This window comes from Opisthorchis viverrini, assembly GCF_000715545.1.
Source record: "Opisthorchis viverrini unplaced genomic scaffold opera_v5_52, whole genome shotgun sequence".
Taxonomy (NCBI): domain Eukaryota; kingdom Metazoa; phylum Platyhelminthes; class Trematoda; order Opisthorchiida; family Opisthorchiidae; genus Opisthorchis; species Opisthorchis viverrini.
In genome coordinates, this window is record NW_008751708.1 from 1,249,569 (window position 1) to 1,271,958 (window position 22,390).

At 44.6% G+C, this 22,390-nt stretch overlaps 1 protein-coding gene across 1 annotated transcript in view; it reads left to right on the top strand.

Moving 5' to 3' along the window:
* Positions 1-1,701: 1,701 nt before the first annotated feature.
* The window catches only part of T265_03587 (hypothetical protein), a gene marked incomplete at both ends in the record, with an annotated part of 31,287 nt that continues 10,598 nt past the window's right edge, over positions 1,702-22,390 (top strand). Inside the window, 5 exons of the mRNA XM_009168106.1 lie at positions 1,702-2,042; positions 2,388-2,637; positions 3,373-3,699; positions 5,065-5,224; positions 5,546-5,628. Of these exons, the coding sequence (XP_009166370.1) occupies positions 1,811-2,042; positions 2,388-2,637; positions 3,373-3,699; positions 5,065-5,224; positions 5,546-5,628 (1,052 nt within the window). The remainder of the gene's footprint in view (positions 2,043-2,387; positions 2,638-3,372; positions 3,700-5,064; positions 5,225-5,545; positions 5,629-22,390) is intronic.

Sequence of the window (22,390 nt, forward strand, 5' to 3'; positions counted from 1 at the left end):
AAACTGGTCTGTTCCCAAAACAGCTCTGACTATGTTGAGGCATTTTTAGGCTTACCTTTCAACACATTATCTGCTCTAGTCCACGTGCAAACCTCATTAACGAGCGAGTATAACTAATTATCATGAATTCAAGTGGTTTATGACAAATCCTAAACATGACCACACTTTTCACCCTTCCATACAGGAACCTGAACCGAACTACCTATCAATGAAGCCCCTGCCCGACTTAGAACTCAGCCAGGAAGGATATTTCCAAGTTTCTTTGTAAACCTCAAAGGCAAACCGAGTAAATCTCCCTCGTATTGGCACTAAGTATTCGAATTTGGGTGGAGGAGGGTGAAAGAAGGAAAACGTGAAAGTGTAAGAAGGGAGGCGTCAGCACTAACGGCAGTGAAGCATCAGTGCCAACACTGATGTTGCCGTCTTTGATGATGATAATCTATTGGCACCAAGAAACCAGAGCCGGAAGTGTTACTAACTGAACGAGCACGACCAGAAACTATACGTGACGTGAGAACGAGCGCACGAAGTCCCAGGTCACTAAGTTCGTGCCATAACCACTGAACTGTCTCGAGCCCAGCTTTGGGTCACTCCTGTAGTTCAGGTAAGGAGTGCAGATGGCAGTACAGTGGGCAAGTTCTGACGTAACCCAGAAATGCATGAAGTGAATGTAGTCTGTCAGACGAAATGCACAGCACATGGTGCGATGTTTGGGAAGCGCTAGGCTTAGCGGAAAAACACTAGAACTTCGATAGCATCTTCTAACCAATCAATACGACGTAACCACCATAGCGAAGACTTGGTTATCTCTCTCTCTCACCCTGAGTCTTACTCCCTAGTCTGAAATTTGCCGAAGAGACCTCCGACTTCGACACTAAATGACGGTACATTTCTCTCTAGAGAAGCTCACAGTTAAGTTATCATGCGATCTTCCTATTGTGGGTCCTCCTAATGGTCGATTTCAGTGTGCTTCTGTTGTGCAGAATCACCACCTACCATGTCTCCACATCAGCCCTGCGAGCCCATGGATACAATGCAATTACGTAACCACGCTCGTGAACCTACCAGGCTTAGGACCTGGGACGTTTTCTACCATCGTTGGGACATAATGATCATTCTGTTGTTGTAATTAAGCACGGATGCATGGCTGATAGAACCAGCATAAATCCGCCGGTTCGCAAACGACTTCAGACACCTTAACACTGCAAACCAATGAACCCTGTTCAATGATATTGTAGCAAGGAAGAGGTAGATACAATAAGTCGGACGACTGATGCTGATGGTGATGCTACTGAAAAACAGGTCAAAAGCTGTCGTCGAATCCAACGAGCCTCTTCGAAGCAGGACGTAAAAATGGTTATATCACAGGGATCATGCTTGGTGCCGTCATAAAAATGCTCTGAGCGCATCATTGTGGATGGCCTTCCAAAACCATCGCACCAGTTGTCGTGACTGTCTCCCACCAGGTGCTCACATCCAAATTTATGGAAATCTCCAAAATGCCGCACAAACGAGCTGTTTCATGAGAAAAATTCGCTGAGAACAGATACTGCTATCACATGCATTCCAACAAGAGATGCCCAGCTGAACTCTATCTATTTAGCAAAAGGGCAGCGTATTCCTATTACTCGGTCTGTTGCAATCGAGTGACTCACGTCTAGTTTGATTGAACAACAATTGTGTATGCTCTCTTGTTTCAGCCTCGTTTGCCCTCGAAATGGTGATTTTGCGCAACCCGAGTCAGAAAAGCTAATTTGTTGGACCGCCATTATAACATTCTTCTACAGCTGTGTCTTACTTTAGAGAAAGGATGGACGTGTTCTTTTCCTGGGTTCCTCTAGCTCCACTAGAAGTGTTGTACACACTTCTATTCTGGCTGTTCGTTGTATTCACCATCTATCCACCGCTTGAATTCATCGCAGCTGGTGTCACTTTGGAGAATATTTTCGGGCGATTTTTGGGAAGCGAAAACGTCTTCTTTTTCGAATATCACCTACGTCGAACAGCTATGCTGAGAGTAGTTTGTTCATTCTATTTACTGTGTAAGTACGCCCATTTTTACTTTATGTTTTTGTCTGTCTGCTGGTCTTGCTTTTTTTCGTGCCACTGTTTTATCGACTAGCATGTAATGAGCATCCAACACGTCGACAGATCCTACTTCGGTCTTCCTCGTTTATCTCCACAGTCTGAATTCGGGAACTAATTCATACACGATGTCGTATCACTTGTGGGGCTTTTTGTGACACAAGTAACTGTGTAACCACTCTAAAGTTTGGTTTTCCGAATTGCGAACTGCTCGTCGTGCCTTCCATACCTCCTGCTATTTGATTTAGATAAGTTGTACTTTTTGTCACGTAACATTGAATTTTGAACTTCCTTCATCCCAGTATATTACGGCGTCATGCGCAGTCTATCTCCGTCTGTCGTACTGAACAGCCCGAACATTCAACCACCTTTCACTCTGTGGGATTTGATCCTATGGACTGGGATTGCTTCGTTCACATTCCTGTGCTCGCACACTTATATTGTTTGGTACGCGCAAGGTGCGTGGTCTGGGCATCCCACCGTGATATCTTTGAAGAAACTCTCCGACTCTACGAAAACCGAGGGACAGTCATCTGACCCGCCAGATCACAGGTATGTTTTTGTGTTCAGTTATATTGTCCAATGCGTGGTATTGATTACGACAGAATAGGACACTGTATCCAGCCCTATCGTGTTTTAACACCGAAAACCATGTTTTCCCTCTTGGTGAGGTTTACTGGTTACAAGCTGCTGGGTGTAGACTACCTTTGAAATATGGTTTTCAAGTCAAGATATTCCCGTTTACGTCATGTGTACAAGTGAGGTCGGTGACGGGTTGTTTTACAGCTGAGAATGTGAAATCGGAAGTTAGAAATCCAGATCTCGAATTCTGCCACCACCTGATGCGTCAGGGCACAACGCACGGTGGATTGTTTATCCGGGATCGTCCACTTCTGCTTTATGCGAGTCTAAGATTGCTTCTCAAAAGCAGAATGTTTCATTACGGGCACGCCACGATGGATAACACATTTCGACAGAGGCCGATTTAGTCCCATCTGAATAGGGCAGCCTTGACATCAAATAATTTGAACTTATCCATATAGTGTCACATGACTGATAACCCAAGGAAGTTAAGGTGTTCTTAAATATACACCCCCTTACGGTACGTCGCCTTCAACTGTTTTTCAACTGCATTTTCAACGATGGTTAGCAGTAAACTCTCATCGACGGTCAGTTCTCCCCACAATGACATTGGTGTTTTCACAATGGATAACCTCTTTTTCGGAAGGTGTTCTACATGGATTTCTAGATTGGAAATTCTCAATTTTGTTTTTTTTTTCATTCCAGTTGGCTGTCTTACGTTTCAAGCATTAATGCAGAATGTAGACGCCCGGACAAATTTGTTGCCAGCCAAGGTGGGCTTTCAAGCAGCTGGCCTGGTAGGAGGGTGATTGTAACGGATTCTTGGATACTGACGTCCCACTTCACGAAATTCCGTGTAGTGAAGCAATCCTCGGACGAACTGATAGCCGTAGTGGCATCTGCATCGTCTGTTTTCGACACTAACTCTTTCACAGAAGGTGGGCGTCCTGCTGGTGAGAGTTTGGGAACCCAGACAATGGTCACTGTTCGCTTTGCCAACGTCCATACGGGAGCTTGTATTTTGAGCTTTGGGTAAGCATAAGTACATAATAACTGTTGATCACTGGTTCTGTTGGACTCACCATCAAAACGCCACACAGAGGAATGCACACATCGAAGTGAAACTGCAACTAAAAATGGTTGTTTGCCTAATTCTCTCTTATTCTCTCGCTGCCCAGTTTCATTTTGAAACAATGTGCTGTGTTGTGTCGCTAGCAGGGATTTCGACCATCACCGGTGCACTAGATCATTTACATCATACTTCATCGGTCTGCTCCGTAAAATGACAATAATATTTTTTATCACCCACCGTGTTCAGAGGTTAAAAAGTACTGTCCCTCAGATACACCACATTTCGCTTATTTCGATCGTCAGAGAGTATTCTGGGACCAAATAGACAGTGGTTAGAGCGCGAATTTGCTGGCCGGAAGGTCCAGGGTTCGAACTCGAACTCTGCCTCTAGACTTCCCCTGTCTAGGTTTGGGCGACTTGGCAGTATCCAAGCCCTCGTGCCTCCTTCGTGTGGCATGGCAACTAAGCACCGAAAGGGTGCTACAGCTGAACTATTTATTTTTTATTTGTCCTGTGTTATCTCCTCATAGTAAATGTGGCCTTCTCTTTGCCGACATTCCACTGAACCATGCAGAAAAAAGCATCATCCGGATTTTATTGGTCTGTACAAACCTGCAGGAGTATTTCGCCACACCATTTCAATTTCATGGTCTTAAATTGTTCATCAAATTCACATTTATTCGGAGATCCGGTGTTTTGTTCTTCGTAATAAGACGTATACTACGTCCAAAGTTCGCTTCAACAGTGCAAATATTATGGGCTTCCATAGATCGGGTTTCCAATGCTTTCTCACCGTATTCTCAAACCGAAAAGCGACCAACCCCTGACTGGAAGATCTTGTTACACGTGGTAATCTTTCTAGTATTCCTATGCTTTAGAAATCCCGTTTGTTTCTGTTTCGCCCCGTGGGACTCATTTTGCAGCAAAAGTTACCAGTTAGATCTAGAATAATAGTGTGTGTCTGGAAGTGCACCCTTTCCTGGAATCCTTTCTTCAGTAGAATGAAACTCATATCTCATGGGGTTCATGGGGCATTGCCGTTAGGGTACTGGTTAACGAGTGGGATTCTGTACAGCTTGTACAATTAATTGGGAGATATTCATTTCTATTACGAAACACGTCATTGTCAGATCAAAGCTGTCGTGACCTTTGCAGTTTCTGTTTCACTGTTAAATTTGGCGTTATATATATATATATATATATATATATATATACGTATTGGTGACTGGAAACTTATCGCATAAATGCCGCTGGATGTTGGTTCCGTTAAGTTGAGCGTATTTCAACTGTGACCAACGTTCCATACCTTCCTTCGTTTTTGCCAAGTCTGTTGGCCTCCAACTTAGATGCGCTGCGTTCCAAGCTTCAATGTCCACTGATTCATGCTGAAGGAGTTCAACTCGAACCTACCGTGGTGCAACGGTTTATTGAAGCATTTACCAGGGTTGTTGAAGAGAATGACCTTGTCAGCCCGCCTCCAGGCCTAGTAAGTCTGTTTCTGTATGTTCTTACGGTGCCAATGGGGTAGTACAGTTCAGTGAACTTCTACCCTACTACGTACCAGTCCCATTATCTCTTCATCTGTTTCCGGTTTTATCAAATGTTTTCGGATGTGTACTCACGCAACTCACTTCCCTGCTGTTTATTCTCCGCTTTTCGATCGTTTAAACGGTACAACACACTACTATCATTAACTCGCGCTTGCGCCCTGGTGACCTTAGAAAATGTCATTCGGATACCTTTGTTGTCGTCACCGACTGTTGTGGCCCAGATGTGAACCGAAACACTGCACATGTCGTTGTGTCAGGATGAACTGATCGGAATCTTTGGATGTCGCTGTGAGGTGTGCGATTTTCAAGATTGCCTGAGTCAAAGTCGGACACACGTTAGGTATGTGGATGTCACATGGGGGCTCTTTCAGGTTCCTACTTTAAGTTATTTAAAATTCCTTTGGGGCATATTTACATGATAGTTCAAGCTGTTCCTTTTTTATCAGTCTTTTATGGTTGATGATCCCGGACTCTGATCCTCTAGATGTGTGCCGGTTTTCAATTACAACTCTGTTTTGCGGACCAGTTGTTCGTGTCTATCCAGCTTATCCGTAAATGTGAGGGTTTGGGGGCTCCGATACACTCAACTGTTGCAATTTTGTCCGTCCTTTTGTAACGCAGTCTCGGGAGCAACCAGATTTTCGTTTTTGAGAAGCGTTTTTTTCTGTCGGAAAATTCGGTTATGCATTGTAAACCACCGTGATGCTTCACTCACCCAGAGTCTGACTGATAAGACTTCTTCTACTGGTTATCCGGCTTTATAAAGTGTCCAGTTAACCAGTGAGCTTCAATATGCCGTTGGGGGCTTGTTTGTCATTTGTCTATGTTTCATTGCTTTGGCAGCCTAAGCAACTGCGTACCATAGTGTGTCTCGAGTCTGTTAAGGGATGTGATATATAAAATTAAATAAAAAAACACTTAAAAGGGGAACTACAGGGATTGTATGCTAATCATATCAACTGGATCCAGAGCCACAGTCTGATGAATCCAATGTAGCTGACTGTGCGGCATTTGTGGTTGATCATACGGTGAATTTATTAGGTTTTAGAATCCCCAATCCTCTGCTTTTTCTCTTTACGGAGGTTATAAATAGCAGCTTCTCTACGCTCAGTGTTACAGGGGGCTAAATGGTTTAAGTGATTAGAGTGCGAATTTACTGACCAGAAGGTCCGTGGTTCGAACCCGACCTCTGCCTTTCGACTTCCCCTGTCTAGGCTTGGGCAACCTGGCAGTATCCCAGCGCTCGTACCCCCTTCGTGTGGCATGGCATTTAGGCACCGAAAGGATGCTACAGCTGAACTTTTCTCTCTCTCTCTCCCTGGACTGTCGTGCAAATAAAAATTGTATAAATGTCGAAGTAGTGCTCAGTGTGTACCGCACTAAACGGAACTTCTTATTACATCCAAGACGTCACCCGTCTTCCCCGACGAACCCATGGAAGCGGACTCGCATTTACAGGACTAGATACTACCAGATAAGTATTTTCCAGAATCATATGAAAGGAGACCCCACAGGGAAACCATGAACCCCCCGGACCTTGATAAACCGGAATTGGCTTGGAACAAGAATGTACTTTGATTTTTTTGTAGTTTTCACTAATGCAGGCAACTACAAAGGTAGCAGACGATGGCTACCTTACCTATCAGGTGTGACATGATATAACTGGCTGACCTGAGTCTCTCAATCTTCACAGTGCCTAATCGCCGGCTGTCAGCAACGCGTCAAAGTCTTGACATCGTTAAAAGATTCCGCAGTGTAACTCCTCCAGGACGACTGCTTATGGGGTTGATCAATGTCAGTCCTCGTAGAGGGTTTGACGCAGAAGAGGCTGGTATAACTTGTTGCTTGTCTCTGATAAGGGTGTGTTGTAAGTGTAGTTGGTGAAATGGACGCAAGTCTGACCTAGCTGTTGCTACCAGGATTTTGAAAATATGGTAATCTCCTTCAACAAAGACCACTTGCGAAGAACGGCTCTACTAGTCTTATTTGGAGGGGGTGGTTTCTCTTGGGGGGAGGCGGCGCCCCCTATCAACCATATGGACAATTACCTCTGCACATACCCAAACTTTACAGCAGCAAAACACCGGTGTTAAACACTGATGTCGTGCTGTCGATGATGATAATGCCGAAATTTTTATGGTAGTGCAATAACACATGATATTACGGCCCTCCTTTGTAACAAGTACTCTCATTGAAGGACCACATCTTCGTCAACCGACACTGCTGCCGTTGTAAAAGTTTGGAAGACTCCGTTAGGAAGACTCCATTTTACAAACGCCATTTGGAGTTGCACCAGATTTCAGACTTGTGCCTCATCTGATTGTAAATAATTTCAATCCGCTTTTAATGTTCCGTTTAGTGACAGTCAACCATATTGTCGAAAGCTGTCTAAACCTATGTTTAGTCTAGACCGCTTTGCAGACGGCGACTTTGGTGTGCTTGGTATGGCATCACCAAGCTGTATTCTAGCTCTCTGTTGTGTGTTACATTGAACCCCAGGGGCCAAAGTCAATGGTCGTGTAATTTCAGTTCCGAAAAGGCCATCCTCATTAGTTGATGGCCACATGTTCACACACCTTAACGTAAGCATAATATCAAAAGTGTTTCCATGTTTCAGTATGCTTCTCGAATCCCCTTTGATAAAGGTTACTTCCAAACCAATCCTCCTGTAGCTCTTCAGAACTACAGGGCGAGAAACGTGAGTATGTTGACCGGGTTTTCATTTTTTGACGGCTGCATAAGCCAGAGCTGTTACCTGACGGATGAAGTAATCCAACTCTTGAGCTGCATGTACCGTCATCTTCAGCACCAGAGACGAATCTCGATGACGCTGAAGAGTCATGCCTACAAAACGACCCTGAGATTACTCACACACTGACTGTGAAACTCTGTCTTCCTGATCTGTAGACCTCAAACTTCTCTAGGCTTTTGATCACCGCCTTCTCTGGAGTATAGCAGGCAAGATACCGGACTTCGCTTTGGCGTAACGCCTTGTGTACTCCATGCTCCATTGAGCTACACTATGGGTGTCCGTGCAACACCCATAGTGTCCCTCGTACTAGGTTGGACAATGGTTTGAGGTCCGAACAACTCTGTGTCCTGCCCCTCCCCCCAGGTTGGGGTTTGAACATGCGTGGCGACTTGTTCTGTAGAAATGGAAGCACACTTGAGTTTTTCGTTCCTGCTGTCTTGTGCTGTCAAGATTTTGAGCCGAAGGTTTTGCTTGAAAATCCTAGTCGTACTTCTGTATAGGTAAGTGCCCTACCAGTATCCCAACCCACGTACAGCCATGATATCTACAGCCGACGATACCCTCATGCCACGTCGGACGTCGTGTGACATCAACCGTGTCGCCTTACTTGCTGCACACAGCAGGGCGTGTTGTCGAAAACGTTCTACCGCTGGTGCTTCTCTTGTGCTTCGACATGCTTTCTCTACCCGATCCCATCAATAACTATTTAATTGTAGACCCGTTAGTTAGGACTGATGACTCCGTCCGTCATGCATCTGTTTTGGAAGCAACATCTGCGCGTCACATCGGGCACCAACATCCCCAGGCAGCTCGAAATCATTCTTCAAGTGTCGACTTCCAGTCTATCTGGCTGCTTTCAATGTCTGCACTCTGAAGCAAGCAAGATAATATGCTGCTCTTGCTCTCACACTGGACTAGCTGGACATTGATGTGTGCTGTGTATCAGAAACAAGGACTCACGATACAAGCACAGTGGTTGAGCTAACCACCCCGTCACTTTAGAATTGTTGTTGTGACTGACCGAATTAGCCGGAGGCTTGTGCTGGCACTAATTCAGTACGCCGAGTAACCGAAGACCATCCCCATGATGAAACGGATCGAAAGAAGGCACTCTCCCATCGATGAAACAGTTTTCGTGCACGGGTTTCTTTCGCTCATGGAAGGGAACTCTCCCTAACCACTCGTAATACACTCGTTCCAATAATGACTAACTACCCTCTTGGAGTGAAAATCACGATAGAAATGTCTGCCATCTGCCTGTAATAATAAGTCGAATTTCCCAAAAACCGGCGAAATCGTCTAACTCCACTTCTGCCTTATCCCGTTACGCTTCTCTGTCTTACAGACATAGATTGATGTATTTCGATCAGCAGTATGGCATATTATAATTGCTGGATATGTAACGCAAGTGAAATGTGTATCGAAGATGCTGGAGCTAGACAGTGATATAAAACAACACATTATTGTTTCTCGTGTTTCCAGTAGTTACCACATTGTCCTACATTGTTATTGTTATTTGAGTCCGTATAGTCAGTACTGTTCCGACTCAGATACTAGGCTATGTCAACAAATATACAGGCAACTAACGCTCATCCACCGCCTTATCTCATCTCTGGGGCGAGATGGCTCAGTGATGGATTTCGAATTTGCTGATCGGAAGGCACGCGGTTCGAATCCGACCTCTACCTATCGACTTTCCCTGTCTAGGCTTGGGCAACCTGGCAGTATCCCAGCCCTCATGCTTCCTTCGGATGGCGTGGCAGTTAGGAACCGAAAGAGTGCTACAGCTGAACAATATCTCATCTCTGCGCATTCATAGTTGTTGGCTTTTTGCGCATACACTGCGGTTGAGGTGACCGATATCGTCAGACCCCGACGTCTGTGGTTTCTAACATTCAAAAGGCGTGGAACTCTCGCTAATCAGGCATAGAAAACCCAGAACATGCTCCATATTTGCCCCCTCTCTCATTATAATGTCATTTGGCATTCCGTTTTCTTGAAAACATATGGTGAGTCATTCCACCTCAGAAATGAAAGCAAACTAAGACCAACCTTTCTTGGAGCTCATCAGGCTGGCGCAGTCCCGAGTTTGCGTCAGGCTTAACCAACTCGCACGAAATTAGCCCCAAGAAGGACGAAACCGGCCATGGGCTGCCGAAGAATTTTCAGCAACCTTATGAGTATTGCATTACGAATATACATGTATCGCCATATCTCGAATATCGTAGCCACTGAAACATGAGGCGGCACATTCAGTTGCCTGGGAACACCACAAACGAAAGATTCAGCTGGGTTCCACGTGAGTCTCGTAAAACCAGATTTGTTTGCAAATGAGTGTGTTTCGCTAAGATCAGTCTTATTCGATACTGATAGTGTAGCTGTTTTGCAAACTCACATTAAAATATAACTTTTGTGTCTGCTACTGAAAACCACTTTCCTTTCTTTGGATATTCCAATGGGTGGTTGCCGTTAAGGGATTTTGGGGAAGTCGTCTATTGGGTACTTGGGAGATGCACGTCAACAGAGTTTGAGCTTTTTATGGTCTCATTCTTTTGAAAAACCGAAGGATGACACTATTACTGGACAGCTCGTTCTCATTACTAGCACAGTCACTGTCACAAACCGCTCAGCAAACTTTATAAAACTATTTTGTTTTCTAAAAGTTCAGTCTATCACTGGGTGTTGATTGATTTGTCCTGTGTGTAGTTAATGTGAGCGATGTGAGGAGTGACCAAGTTGCCGAACGGTATCGCCAGCTATTCAGGACTTTCTGTTAAGTTCACCCAACTTTGTCTATCTCTTATTCATACCAAGGAACTGGAACAGTGCATCGGTTGTGCTTCGCAACCCGCCAATGTCATGTTATCCCAACGATGTGATCCAGAGGCCCATGCTCAACTGGATGCTGAAATTGGTTCAGCTTTTCTCTATGTCCCGCCCTGTGGTGTTTGTCGTTGCCGGCCAATGTGGTGTTTAGAATGTATGGCTCGTTGGTTCGCTTCTCGTCAGACCGAATCTCATCGTCCTCCAAACATCTGGCTTTCTGGTCGTGTGCCGTGTCCAACTTGTCGATCTATTTTCTGTGTTCGTGATGTGATTCGACTACGAAATGAACCAATGCAATAGGCAGCTGCCAAACTGTGATATTCCCATCTACTGCTGTTTTCTACATCTTGCTGCCTTTTCTTGCACTTGCGTGTGAGGTCTCATATTCGGATTACACTTCTTCATCAGTCACTCGTTTTCTGCGTATTTCGCAATACTCCTTGTGTGTTGTAGCGGAACTGGTTTCAAGGACAGTCTGTTATTTAGTTTCATACCGTAACTAAACTGGGGATACGGTAGACTTCGTGGGTATTTCGGTGCATTTATTGTTCCAGCTTAGACCTTTAGGATTACAGTGGAACACGTCAATCTTATTTGCTCCCACTGTTGTGGCGTGACGAAAATTATCAGCAGTTGTTCTCCTGTCTTCCATTTTGCGCCACACTAAACCCTCACATTTTCCGTTAGGTTATCATTGAAATCTCCACACAGCTTGCCAACAGTTGTCCTACTTAATAAGACGCCCATCGATCATCCAATTGCTCACGAATGTCTCCATTCATCTATCGTGTACTGGATGTTAACGGGTCGCAAATTCATAGTACCCATGAAAGTAAAGCTTTGTAAATGCTCAGCTCAACATGGCATGACACCGAGCCCTCATGCTTCTTTCGGGTGGCTTGACATTCATGAACCGAAAGGGTACTACGAATGAACTGTGTTTTTGTATGTTTGTTCGTAAAGAAGCAAAGGGAGAGAGAATGTTGATTTTTTGAACTTTCCACACTTGATTAATGGAATCGAGTGGTCTCAGGTTTGGAACGTCTGACTTTTCACAAAGGAATGTACTGGGGAAGGTTCCTTATCGTAAAAGCTATTGAGAGATAGATTTTCATCGTCAGAGGAGTTGGGTTCAATGTACCTCAAATGCTCAAATCCACAGCTCGACTGTGAGGGAAGCGGAACTAACGTCTGTCTCGAATTAGGCAGAGCCGGGCAATGGTTACAGCTCGATGTGAGTACCATAAATTTCAAATGGTTCTGTGATTGAGTTTGTAGGGCAAATTCAGCCGTAAGTGATGCATACCAAAATAGTCATGGTGCTTGTGATTACAGGGCTAAAAAGTAGTGAACCATTGGGCTCTGATGCCTTTCAAGTGCAAAGCTGTCATTCAACCCAAAGAGGCATGACAGGTGGTATGCTATCAAGCCTCGACAGTCGCAGTTGTTGGACTGGCAACAGAGACCTCCTAGTGAGGAGCTTCCATGCCAACTATTCACACCAGTTTAGATCCGAAAGCAAAGCTCTGTCACATTAGTTAAAATCGATAACCAGCTCATTACATCTTCTTTCAGTCACTTCAGAAAAGCTATTTCTTTACAATCAAAGAACATTTCCATGTGCTGACTTTCCGGTGCTTACAGCATGAGTCGGTCCTATTGTAATCCCTCTCAACGGTTCTCTTGGTGGTATCCCCATAGCCCTTGTCCCTTTAGTGATTATGCTGTGGCCTACCAGCACGGGAACATTCAAAAATAGTGACTCGAAGCACAGAATCTGCCAAACACCCGGTTCATAGTACAATAGTAGATGAATCATGAAGCAATACATATTTTTGTGACATCCTCCAGGTTCTTGAAACTTAATGACCTCACGTAGAGGATACTATTCTCGGTAGGAAGTGAGTAGTGAAATTCCGAATCGTGACTATAGCTAAGTCGAAGAACTTCAGTCGGGTCATTTTATACATTCAGCAGCGCCTATTCATCCACGTTTTGGTTGGCACCCGTGAGAGACTGTTTGTTGGATGCTTGCCTAACCTTCAGATGTCATGTGGTGTGACAGCTTTTTTCAGTTTGGGCAAAACATCCGCTTATCAGTGGACGTTCAAGTGTAGGCATTTCTGTGCGGTTCAACGAGTCACTTTGCAATGTTCCTGCCTTGTGCAACCCAACATCCGTGGTTTACGATAAACAATTTTGATAGCATACATTCTAATGTCCTTTGATTCCTTCCACACTGTCATGCACTACAGGAGTGTGCTGCGGAGTGCCTTATAACTATGTTTTGTGTGAAGGACAACCTGGAGTTTTCAAATATTCAGGCTGTTCCACGAGAAACCGTGGGTCAACATATACGGGTCCTGGCTGTCAGTGTTTCGCTGTCTAACTTGAGGAAGGTAAAAAAAGGCAAAGATCTACGCTGAAGTTAATTGGTTGCAGCACTTCGTTTTCGGCAATGTTGGTGAGAGTACTGGGGAGACGTGTAAAAAGTTACTTTCGACTTGTCTGGCGACAATTATGCATTGAAAATAATGGCTCGGATATGAAATTCACTGATTGCTTGGCTGGGTCGTCTCCATCAGTCTCTCTGATCACCTACTCTCGCGATATCGAAATTTTCTGAACGGAAGCTGTTAGCTTCAAATACGAATGCGTTAGTTTATGGCTTTCACGTTTTTTGTGATTATTTGACCGTTTTTCGGATCGTTTTAACTCAGAATATGGTTGAGGACTAGGATGACTGAGTGGTTATAGCGCGAATTTACTGACCGGTTTATGGCTTTCACGTTTTTTGTGATTGTTTGACCGTTTTCGGATCACTTTAACTCAGAATATGGTTGAGGACCAGGATGACTCAGTGGTTATAGCGCGAATTTACTGACCGGGAGGTCCGTGGTTCGAACCCGACCTCTTCCTCTTGACTTCCCCTGTCCAGGCTAGGGCAACCTGACAGTATCCAAGCCCTCGTACTTCCTTCTGGTGGCATGACAGCTAAGCACCGAAACGGTGCTACAGCTGAGCGTTTTTAGAATATGGTTGAGCGAGAAGGTCCGCTTGTCAAAAGTGGTCCTTTGATATGTGGATAACGTCGAATAGTCAGTAGAAATTAGGCGAGGTGACTGCGAGTGGGTTGTTTTTCCCAAACCTAAGCAGTACCCAGAAGATTCCTTGGGAGCGCCAGTATTTGAACGACAAGCAATTGTGTGTACTCTGCTCGCATAGATCAACCTGCTGAGCCAGAACGACTGTTATGGTCTTTGCCGTTGATATCACCCTCGCTTGTAGGTAGATATTTTCGTTCTCCGCAATTTCACCGAACTAACACAGCTACCACGTGGACAGGGCTTCCGGCTACATGAATTGGCTTGTATGTATGCACAAGATTCGATTCTATCATTATCACGGAGGATACAACTAATCGGTAACCATTACACGTCTCTTTCATGCAGTGAACCCTCACTTGGTATCTGTGCCTATATGAGTAGTGAGCCAGCGGTGACAACTCTAGATAAATAGTCGTTCCAGTAAGGAGTATCCAGTTTCTTTTCTGCTACATAGAACAAAAGGAATCTATGTTGATTCGAGTAGGCTTACTACTTCGCTGTCACGTTCCTCTCCCTGTTCCATAGAAAACACGTTCAGTAATCCTATTTATTCAGCCAGGTACTGTGTAAAGTCGATTGATGATAAAGCTGTTGCCCATCGTCGACGTTTCGGATGAACGTGGCACTCATCCTCTGACTGATGTTGAGAGGTATTCAAAGTCGGCTGACACCTGTTTTCAGTCGCTGATACTCACATATCTTATTCGCGAAATCAGGATAATCACCACAATAATGCGAGTCCGGTCGATTTGTTGTCGTCTCTGATTTTCCCTGATCCAAATATCAAACTTCTCAAAACTGTGGTAGGCATATTCTTATTGCTTTTGCCCAAGAAAGTAATTACAGTATGATTCCTGTTCAACTGAGGTCATTGTGGGAGTGGATGATGATTTTTTCTATGCAAAGAAGTGCATCTGTAGGCGGAATGGAGGTAGTGAACATGTCTATAGATGGCGCGTTATTGATGTGACTGTGCAGTATGTGTTCTCTAGACTTCGCAGACACCGTTTTGTCTTGTGTAGTTGTCGAACCGAGACAGCTCAGTGCTTAAGGTGTGTAGTTCGAACCCAACCTCTGCATCTTGACTACATCTCTCTCTCTCTCAGTCCTCACGATTCCTTCGGGTGCAATTGTAGCTAGGCACCGATAAGGTGTTACAGCTGAACGCGGTTTTGTGATTGAAGAGCAACCAGTTAGGCAACCTTGGTATACGTGTAGTAAACGTACGGTGGTGCCGCTCTCCGGAGACAGATTGTTTTTTTGTGAAAACAGGGGGCCGAAGCCTACTTAGCAAGACAAAACGAATCACCAACAGCTGCACAAAAGAAGCTCCACTAATCATCTCGCGCTATATACACTAGGGTCTGACGGTCGGGCCTCACCCATTTTGCGTGAAACATTTCAAGTTATTTCTGCTAATGACTGTGACAGATTTCTGAGCTGATGTTGCTTCATTGAGATGCGTTCGTCCAGAGTAGGCCGTGTGATCCATACCGATTCTACAGCTAATTGGATTAACTCTTGGTGATCGCCACATAGTTTGTCATATAAAGCTGTGTACGGTCTTGTAATGTCGGCAGCATTCGGATTGCTGCCGCCGCGTGCAACCTGACTCATTTTTTCCTACTTCTTGTTGCACCACTCCATTATACCCATTTCAGCTCACCACGTGGATTCTATCCACCCCCTAGTGGTGGTGGGCTTCATCTTGAACACGGTATTATATCTTTTTCGCAACCATGGGTTCGGAACAGAGCACAGTTCTAACCGACGATCGTTTTGCTTCGTCTTTCAGTGCCACAGTTCAATCAGGTAAGGTGTTTGTGTTTTTTATTGACATGTTTCTTTTCCGGCAAGGTAGCAGTCCCGACGTCTATAAATCACATACTTGCTTTCATGTATTTGGACCAGGAGCATTCTGAGTGCCTTGATGTTAAATCCTAAGCAACTGGAATTAACGTCTTCCTTTGGTTAAACCTGTTTAGTCATTCTGTCTTCATTAGTATAATATTTACTGGATGCTGTTTCCTCTTAAGCTACCTACTCTTATACTATTTAACCCGTTGGTTCCGGTTTTGAGCATCGGACAACATCCAGAATGATGCCCTTATTAATGTGACAGGTACGCGGGGAACTGAGACTATGGATTTGTGAATCCCGTCGCAAAGTCACCGCATGCATAGAATGGGGCCAAAAGTGCAATAACTGAAGAAAAACCTACTATAGGTGACCACTGATCGCAAACTTGTAACTGTGTCGAGATTGCGGAATTGACGCCAGGTGACCGCAATCTCCCACCGTTTTCAGTCGAACTGCAAGCCTAGTACAGACACCTCCAACCGGTATCAAAGGCTGTTGCCTTGAAGTGCCGTTCAACCACTACTTATCAGCACATTTTCGGCCATTTTTTCAAAAACTAGAATAATCTGGCCATCGATTTAATGATTTTGTTCCGCCCCACTCACTGGAAATTCATCCGATCTTGCTTGTTATGCGCTATGAGGCTATTGCGTTCCGCAGTAATCTTTGGGGTATGTTTGATGCAAGGAGCACTAATTTTCATGTCTACTCTCCTAGTTACTTAGAGCAAGTCGTTTTCAAAGGACTATTGTCGACGTTAACAGGATTGTCGACCCTCATTTATTCCAGTGAATCTAATGAAATGGTAAGCAGTACGCAATTTGTTTTCACGACCCACATGAACTTTCTCCCCACTCTAAAGACTCCCTGCATTTATGTGTTTGTGCATTCAAGTTGATTGCAAGCTCATTTAATTCGCACTAAACTATCCTGTTTGTACTGGAAACAATCAGTCCTTGCAAAGTTTTCAGTTATCATCCGACTGAGTCATCGACAGTACCATCCCAGTATCATATATCCGTGTTTAACGGCCGTGAGGAACAATATTTTGGTAAAGAGTAGGGAGAAGCGGAGGAATGCAAACAGCGTCATGACTCCACGGACAGTAAACAAGATCCAGATGCTTACACCCCGATTTCTCAACGAAATCTAGTGGGATTGGCCCAACGTCGTCCAGAATGGGCTCAGCATGCAGCGACCAAAAGATATAGTCCGGATAGGATGCGGTTGTATGTCCGCAACTGGAACCGGTGACGTGCCATAATTCTATGCACGTGCAAGGAGAAGCACGTGGATCCCAACCATGAATGCGCAATCTCACATCCCTCAAACTGTCAAAATGCGCCTTCACTTCGCGCTGCCATTTTCTCATCTGTCCTCCGTGAACTTTACTTCGACAAGAACTGGTAGACGGTGTCCGGGTATCCGTAGTGTTTGTCCCAACCAACTTGACCTAATAACCGGTCTGGTGAGCATGATCCATCATCGCGCACCAATTCAGTACAGACACTGCATTCACCTAACGCTTGTCAGGCTGCAAACGCATTGAGCGCGTCTAAGGACCTCCGATGGGGGGTCCTTAGAATCGTAACTACAGTTGCCCTGTATACGCGGACCTTTGGCTCCAATAAAGTTCGTTTCTGACCTCAAAAATAGCGCAGCTTCGGGACTGTTACCCGCACCTTGCTGGTGTATGGATTGCCTTCGTTACAGTACAGTTGCGGCTCGTTCAGCTGCCCAGATAGACAAACCGCACAACAAACTCAAGTCATTTTCCATTAAATGGAACTGGGAATCCTGACGCCATTCTATGCATTTTGCAGGTGCGACGCTGGTGTTGATGAGCAACCGGGCACGAAACTTCTGCATTTTACCAGCAGTCTAAAAGTATGATCAATTGACTGATCCGTTTTGGTGAATTCACATGCACCTCATCATCGAGGACGATGGTGTTTACAACAGCTTTTATTACGGTTTTTGTCCGATCCATTTTAAACTGAGTTCCCTTATAACGACATCATGAGCTTATATTATCATTATCATCCGGACATCGATTTTATCTTATAGCTCCTCACTTTACCAACCCTACAGGCGGCAGTATAATTTCCATAATTTCACTCCTTTTCCGTGGATGATTCACCTTTTTTGTCGTGACCGAAGAATCAGTCAACGGAATCCGAATCTTGCTGTTCTTGATTATGATAGCACGATGATTATGTTCATGATTTGATGAATTTATCTGGAAACATCTTTCCTTTTTCGTTATATGATAGACTATCCATAAATGCACTTGCACGAAGTCTGTTGCACTCTTGCTCTCTGCTATTCGCTGTTAGGGATTACTCAAGTACAAACCACATTCTAGCAAAGACTGACTGCAGGTTGGAATTTTTAGGATTTTTAGGTCAAATAGTTTTCGACACAACTTATCCTCCCCCACTCTTAGCGCTCGATGTAGTCATCACACAAATGATTGTAGCCTGACACGACATCACACACCACTTTTAGCGCTGGCAAACTATGTGGCGCTGTTCGATCGATGGACAAGCTCCTCCACACGGAATTTGAGTAAGATATCGATCAACCAAACATGATTTGGGGGTTGATAGACCCTCTCTTCGATTATTGACTGTGTCGACTTGTCTGTATCCCCAGTGGGACGTAGCCCGACATAATGACGCACCAATATACGGCCGCATATCCTGCGGTTGTCAGTTCTGAGAAACTAATATGGATGAGATAGACTGTTTACTCTGCTATCCTACTCATAACCAATGGCGAGTGGCCGTTTTAGGTTGTCTACTTCGAAAGCCATTGTGTCAGCAATACTCACTTCCTTGAGCTATCGGGTAGGTGTGTGCGCCACAAAATATATTGCTTGAGAACAGTTTAAAAGTGAGTTCTACAAGAATCTTTCTGTGAGTGAGGACTCTAGTTTGCAGCACATTTATTTGGAGAACATCGTAGACGAGGTTTTTAGCTGACCTTCAGTTGAGTCCACCATTAAGACCAAGTTTTTGCGTAAATGGGTGTATTTCAAAAATCTTCAGTACAATTGGGGTTCAAGTAAAGCATAGGACTGACGGAAACCTCTGGACTATTGCGCTTATCTGATAAGCCCCAAAAAGGGACGTCCCTATCTTGGGTTGTTCGAGAGTTTTCAGCAACCTTGTGATTAATTTCTTCCAAGGAAATTCCAATTTGATTATCGTCATGAATGTTACCATTGATTTTCTTTCTGTTTCGGATAAACAACCAAGGCTGCCTAACGTAATCGTCAGCCACTTTGTAAGTTTTCTCCCTCTGTTTTGGCTTTGTGATTAAGGTCTTCACGCAAGCTGTGCACCGCTAAAATAGTTTTATTATCACCACTGTTTATTTTCGCAGTTACTCTCACATCCTTGTCATGCATTGCACCCATTTGTTCTCAGTTCCACTACACGTATATCGCATGGCCCTCCGACCGTACGATACACTTGCTCCAGGAGCTGTAATCTTCAGGTTTTTTGCCGATTAGTTACCTAATGTTGGGTTTGGAGTACTCAGTTATCTCGAAAAGAATGCCTATTGGAATAGAAACCTCAAAATACAACTCTTTGCACCCCTTTCCCCTGTGATGAATAATATATGGCTACTGTGTGCGTCTTGCATCTGCAGTCAGCTGTTCCACACAAATGCCAGATCGAAGAACCTAGTTCGTTGCATCGTCACAAGTTGACCTGTTGAGAGACAATATTTGGTCCATTCGGATAATTCACAGTGTGTCGACCAGCAGAGGCAGATGTGATACAATAAACCACTTTCAGCGTGGATCTTTGTTGATACAGAGGGCTTTAAACTTTTAGCAAGCCCGTCTTTTTTTCAATAGTAACGTCGTGTTCCAGCGTCTTCGATTTGGTTTCTGACTCAGCTTTTCATTACGGTTTGACGGATCTACGCAAGAGTACGCGTTTGAAGAAGACTGTACTTCCAGAAAGGTTTAGTGAGGTCCTGCGAAGGACACTGACATGAAGCCTCTTATCCCGACCGGACTAATTGGGTGGTCCTAGAGTGATCAGTCACGTGGTCTCGCTAGCAATTTCAAGCCGTCTGCTCAAATCCAAGCGATTGCTGACCGGTTCGCACAGCTGGTTTATTTGAACTTGGTGGTTTTTGATTTTTTTTAGTTACATGTCTTCTTTGTTTCCACTTGAACGTTGGATTCGAGATCGCTAACCCAACTTCTCTGTCCAACCCTAACTTCTAACTGTCTAACCCTCCATTCCCAGCATTCACCAACCCTTGTTGGTTCTGTATTTTCACACTCCACCGTATCTTTCCATGGCGAAATACTTTTTATAATGATCCGCTCTTGTCTACTTCATTCTCCGTTCTTCCAGACTAATGAGGATGTGGGTCAAAATGTCAGTTCATGGATTGGGTGATGTCTCCAATTTAGACTCTCACGTATTCCTCAGTTTTCCACTTGGTTTCTATTGGACGAAGTCATTTCATACTTGGTTAGGATTAGTACCAAAAATGAAGCCACGTGGGAAGTCTGCTGTCTCCTGGATGGATACACTGACAAATAAAGACCCATTGTCGATGGAAAGTAACTTTGAAACTCATCGAAGCAGTATCATGGCGGTCTGCTAGTTCCGACATTTCAGTGTTCCACCAGTAACTTGATTTGTGGGGTGGGTACTGCCGGTGTTTTGCACTAAGGACGGAACAGCACTATGGTGCTTCTGTCCGGATTTTCTTTATCGAAATCCCTTGTTGTTATGTGACCACTCTGGGGGCGAGATGGCTCAAGTGGTTAGAGCGCGAACTTACTGACCGGAAGGTCTGTGGCTCGAACCCGATCTCTGCCTCTCGACTTTCCCTGTCTAGACTTGAGCAACCTGGCAGTATCCCAGCCCTCGTGCTTCCTTCGGGTGGCATGACATTGCGACTGTTTGCAACTCTGGGGGCGAGATGGCTCAAGTGGTTAGAGCGCGAAACTCATCAACCGACTCCATAATCCTGTAAACTGTGTTTAGGACCAATCTGGCAACTACCTGTTTCGGGTTTGCGGATGACGCCATGTAATTCATGTTTAATAATTGATTGCACAAAAAAGCCATGATACAATCTTAGACACTGTCTGCACATCTCTGGGCAGGTCATCTTAGGTAACCTATGTGTACTCACTTAGTGAGAGTTCGATAAGGTTTCCAGTGAGCCACAAAACCTTTTTCCAATGGTACTCGTATTCGTTTTTTTTTAATTCCATGTTATTTTCAATCAGTGGCGCCCCAGGGATCCTTTAGCCCGGTGCATAAACCGTCCTCAAGAGGTGAACTTGTCAAAATTCATGCCCAACTACAAAACAACATAGGCACGCTCGATGATTCTCAAACCTGACGAGCATGTCTGGTTTGTTTGCTTGTTTTGTGACTTGACACTAAGGAGTTGATCACCTCTTGTTGCGCGGGCATAGCCCGTGATGTTCAACACTAAAATCAATGTGGACGAGAATAATGGGTTGGAAATTATGGTCGTTTTCAAGTAGAAACCTCACAACACGCCATTCGTCCATATTTGGACTCATTACCTCAACGCTGAATACTCGGTTGTATGACTTATCGGCTGATCCTGTACACCATTGAATGTAAGCCCTGAGTGGTAGTACTGAATGAATTTGTTTTGTTTTTACTTGTACAAACTAGTTGTTGACTTTTCCAGGTAACTTAAACGGTTTCATTGTTTATCAGGAACATCTCTCCTGTACGAGATACCTCTTATCTGTTTTGTCGACGTGTCGCTTGACTACACCTCCACGACCTTTCTAGCAGTTTTTCAAGGCAATTTAGTGCACGCCATTGTGCAGATGATCAAGGATAACTTCTATGTTATCCGTTTCGGTTATTCGCACACAATGAGCGACCCCATTGCATTCGACACTCGAAAACAGATTCCGTAATGGATAACCAACACCCTTCCATACGTCCGTTTTTCTCTCGCCGATTCCCCCTACTCAGCAATATCTCTCTGTATTCGGTTCCATTGATTGCTTTCTAGCCACATGTAGTCATGACTTTGTTATTTTACTTTCCACAGATTTTGATGGTCCGTTGTCTCTGCCAGCATCCCCAAGTAGAAAGCCGCAGACCAACAGATCGAACCACCCTTTGAAAGAGGTAACCCGGTCTCTTAGTTTGTCTGTTGGCACTTCATCACACCAGCCGTCCAATCATATTCCTACTTTTCAATCCGACATGGATCCACAACATTTTGACAACGAGGCGAACTTGGACCGTTGCACGTCTGCCTCCTCAGTCACCATCCCTGAAAAAGACAAGTGGAGGTATACTCCCCCTAGATCAGCTAGTGTTTCTGCTGATTCCACTAGGGGGATTGTGGTAGTCTGCCCGGGACCAACGCAGCGGTTGCGTAACACTGGATCCCTGGATTGTCTCTCTCGCCATTCGAGACACGATCTGATGGAATCAGATTTGAAAAGACTTCGACAAATACCCTCATTCCTGCCACTCCGCGGTTCCTCAGCCAATCTGTCTAGCCCCACATCAGAAATG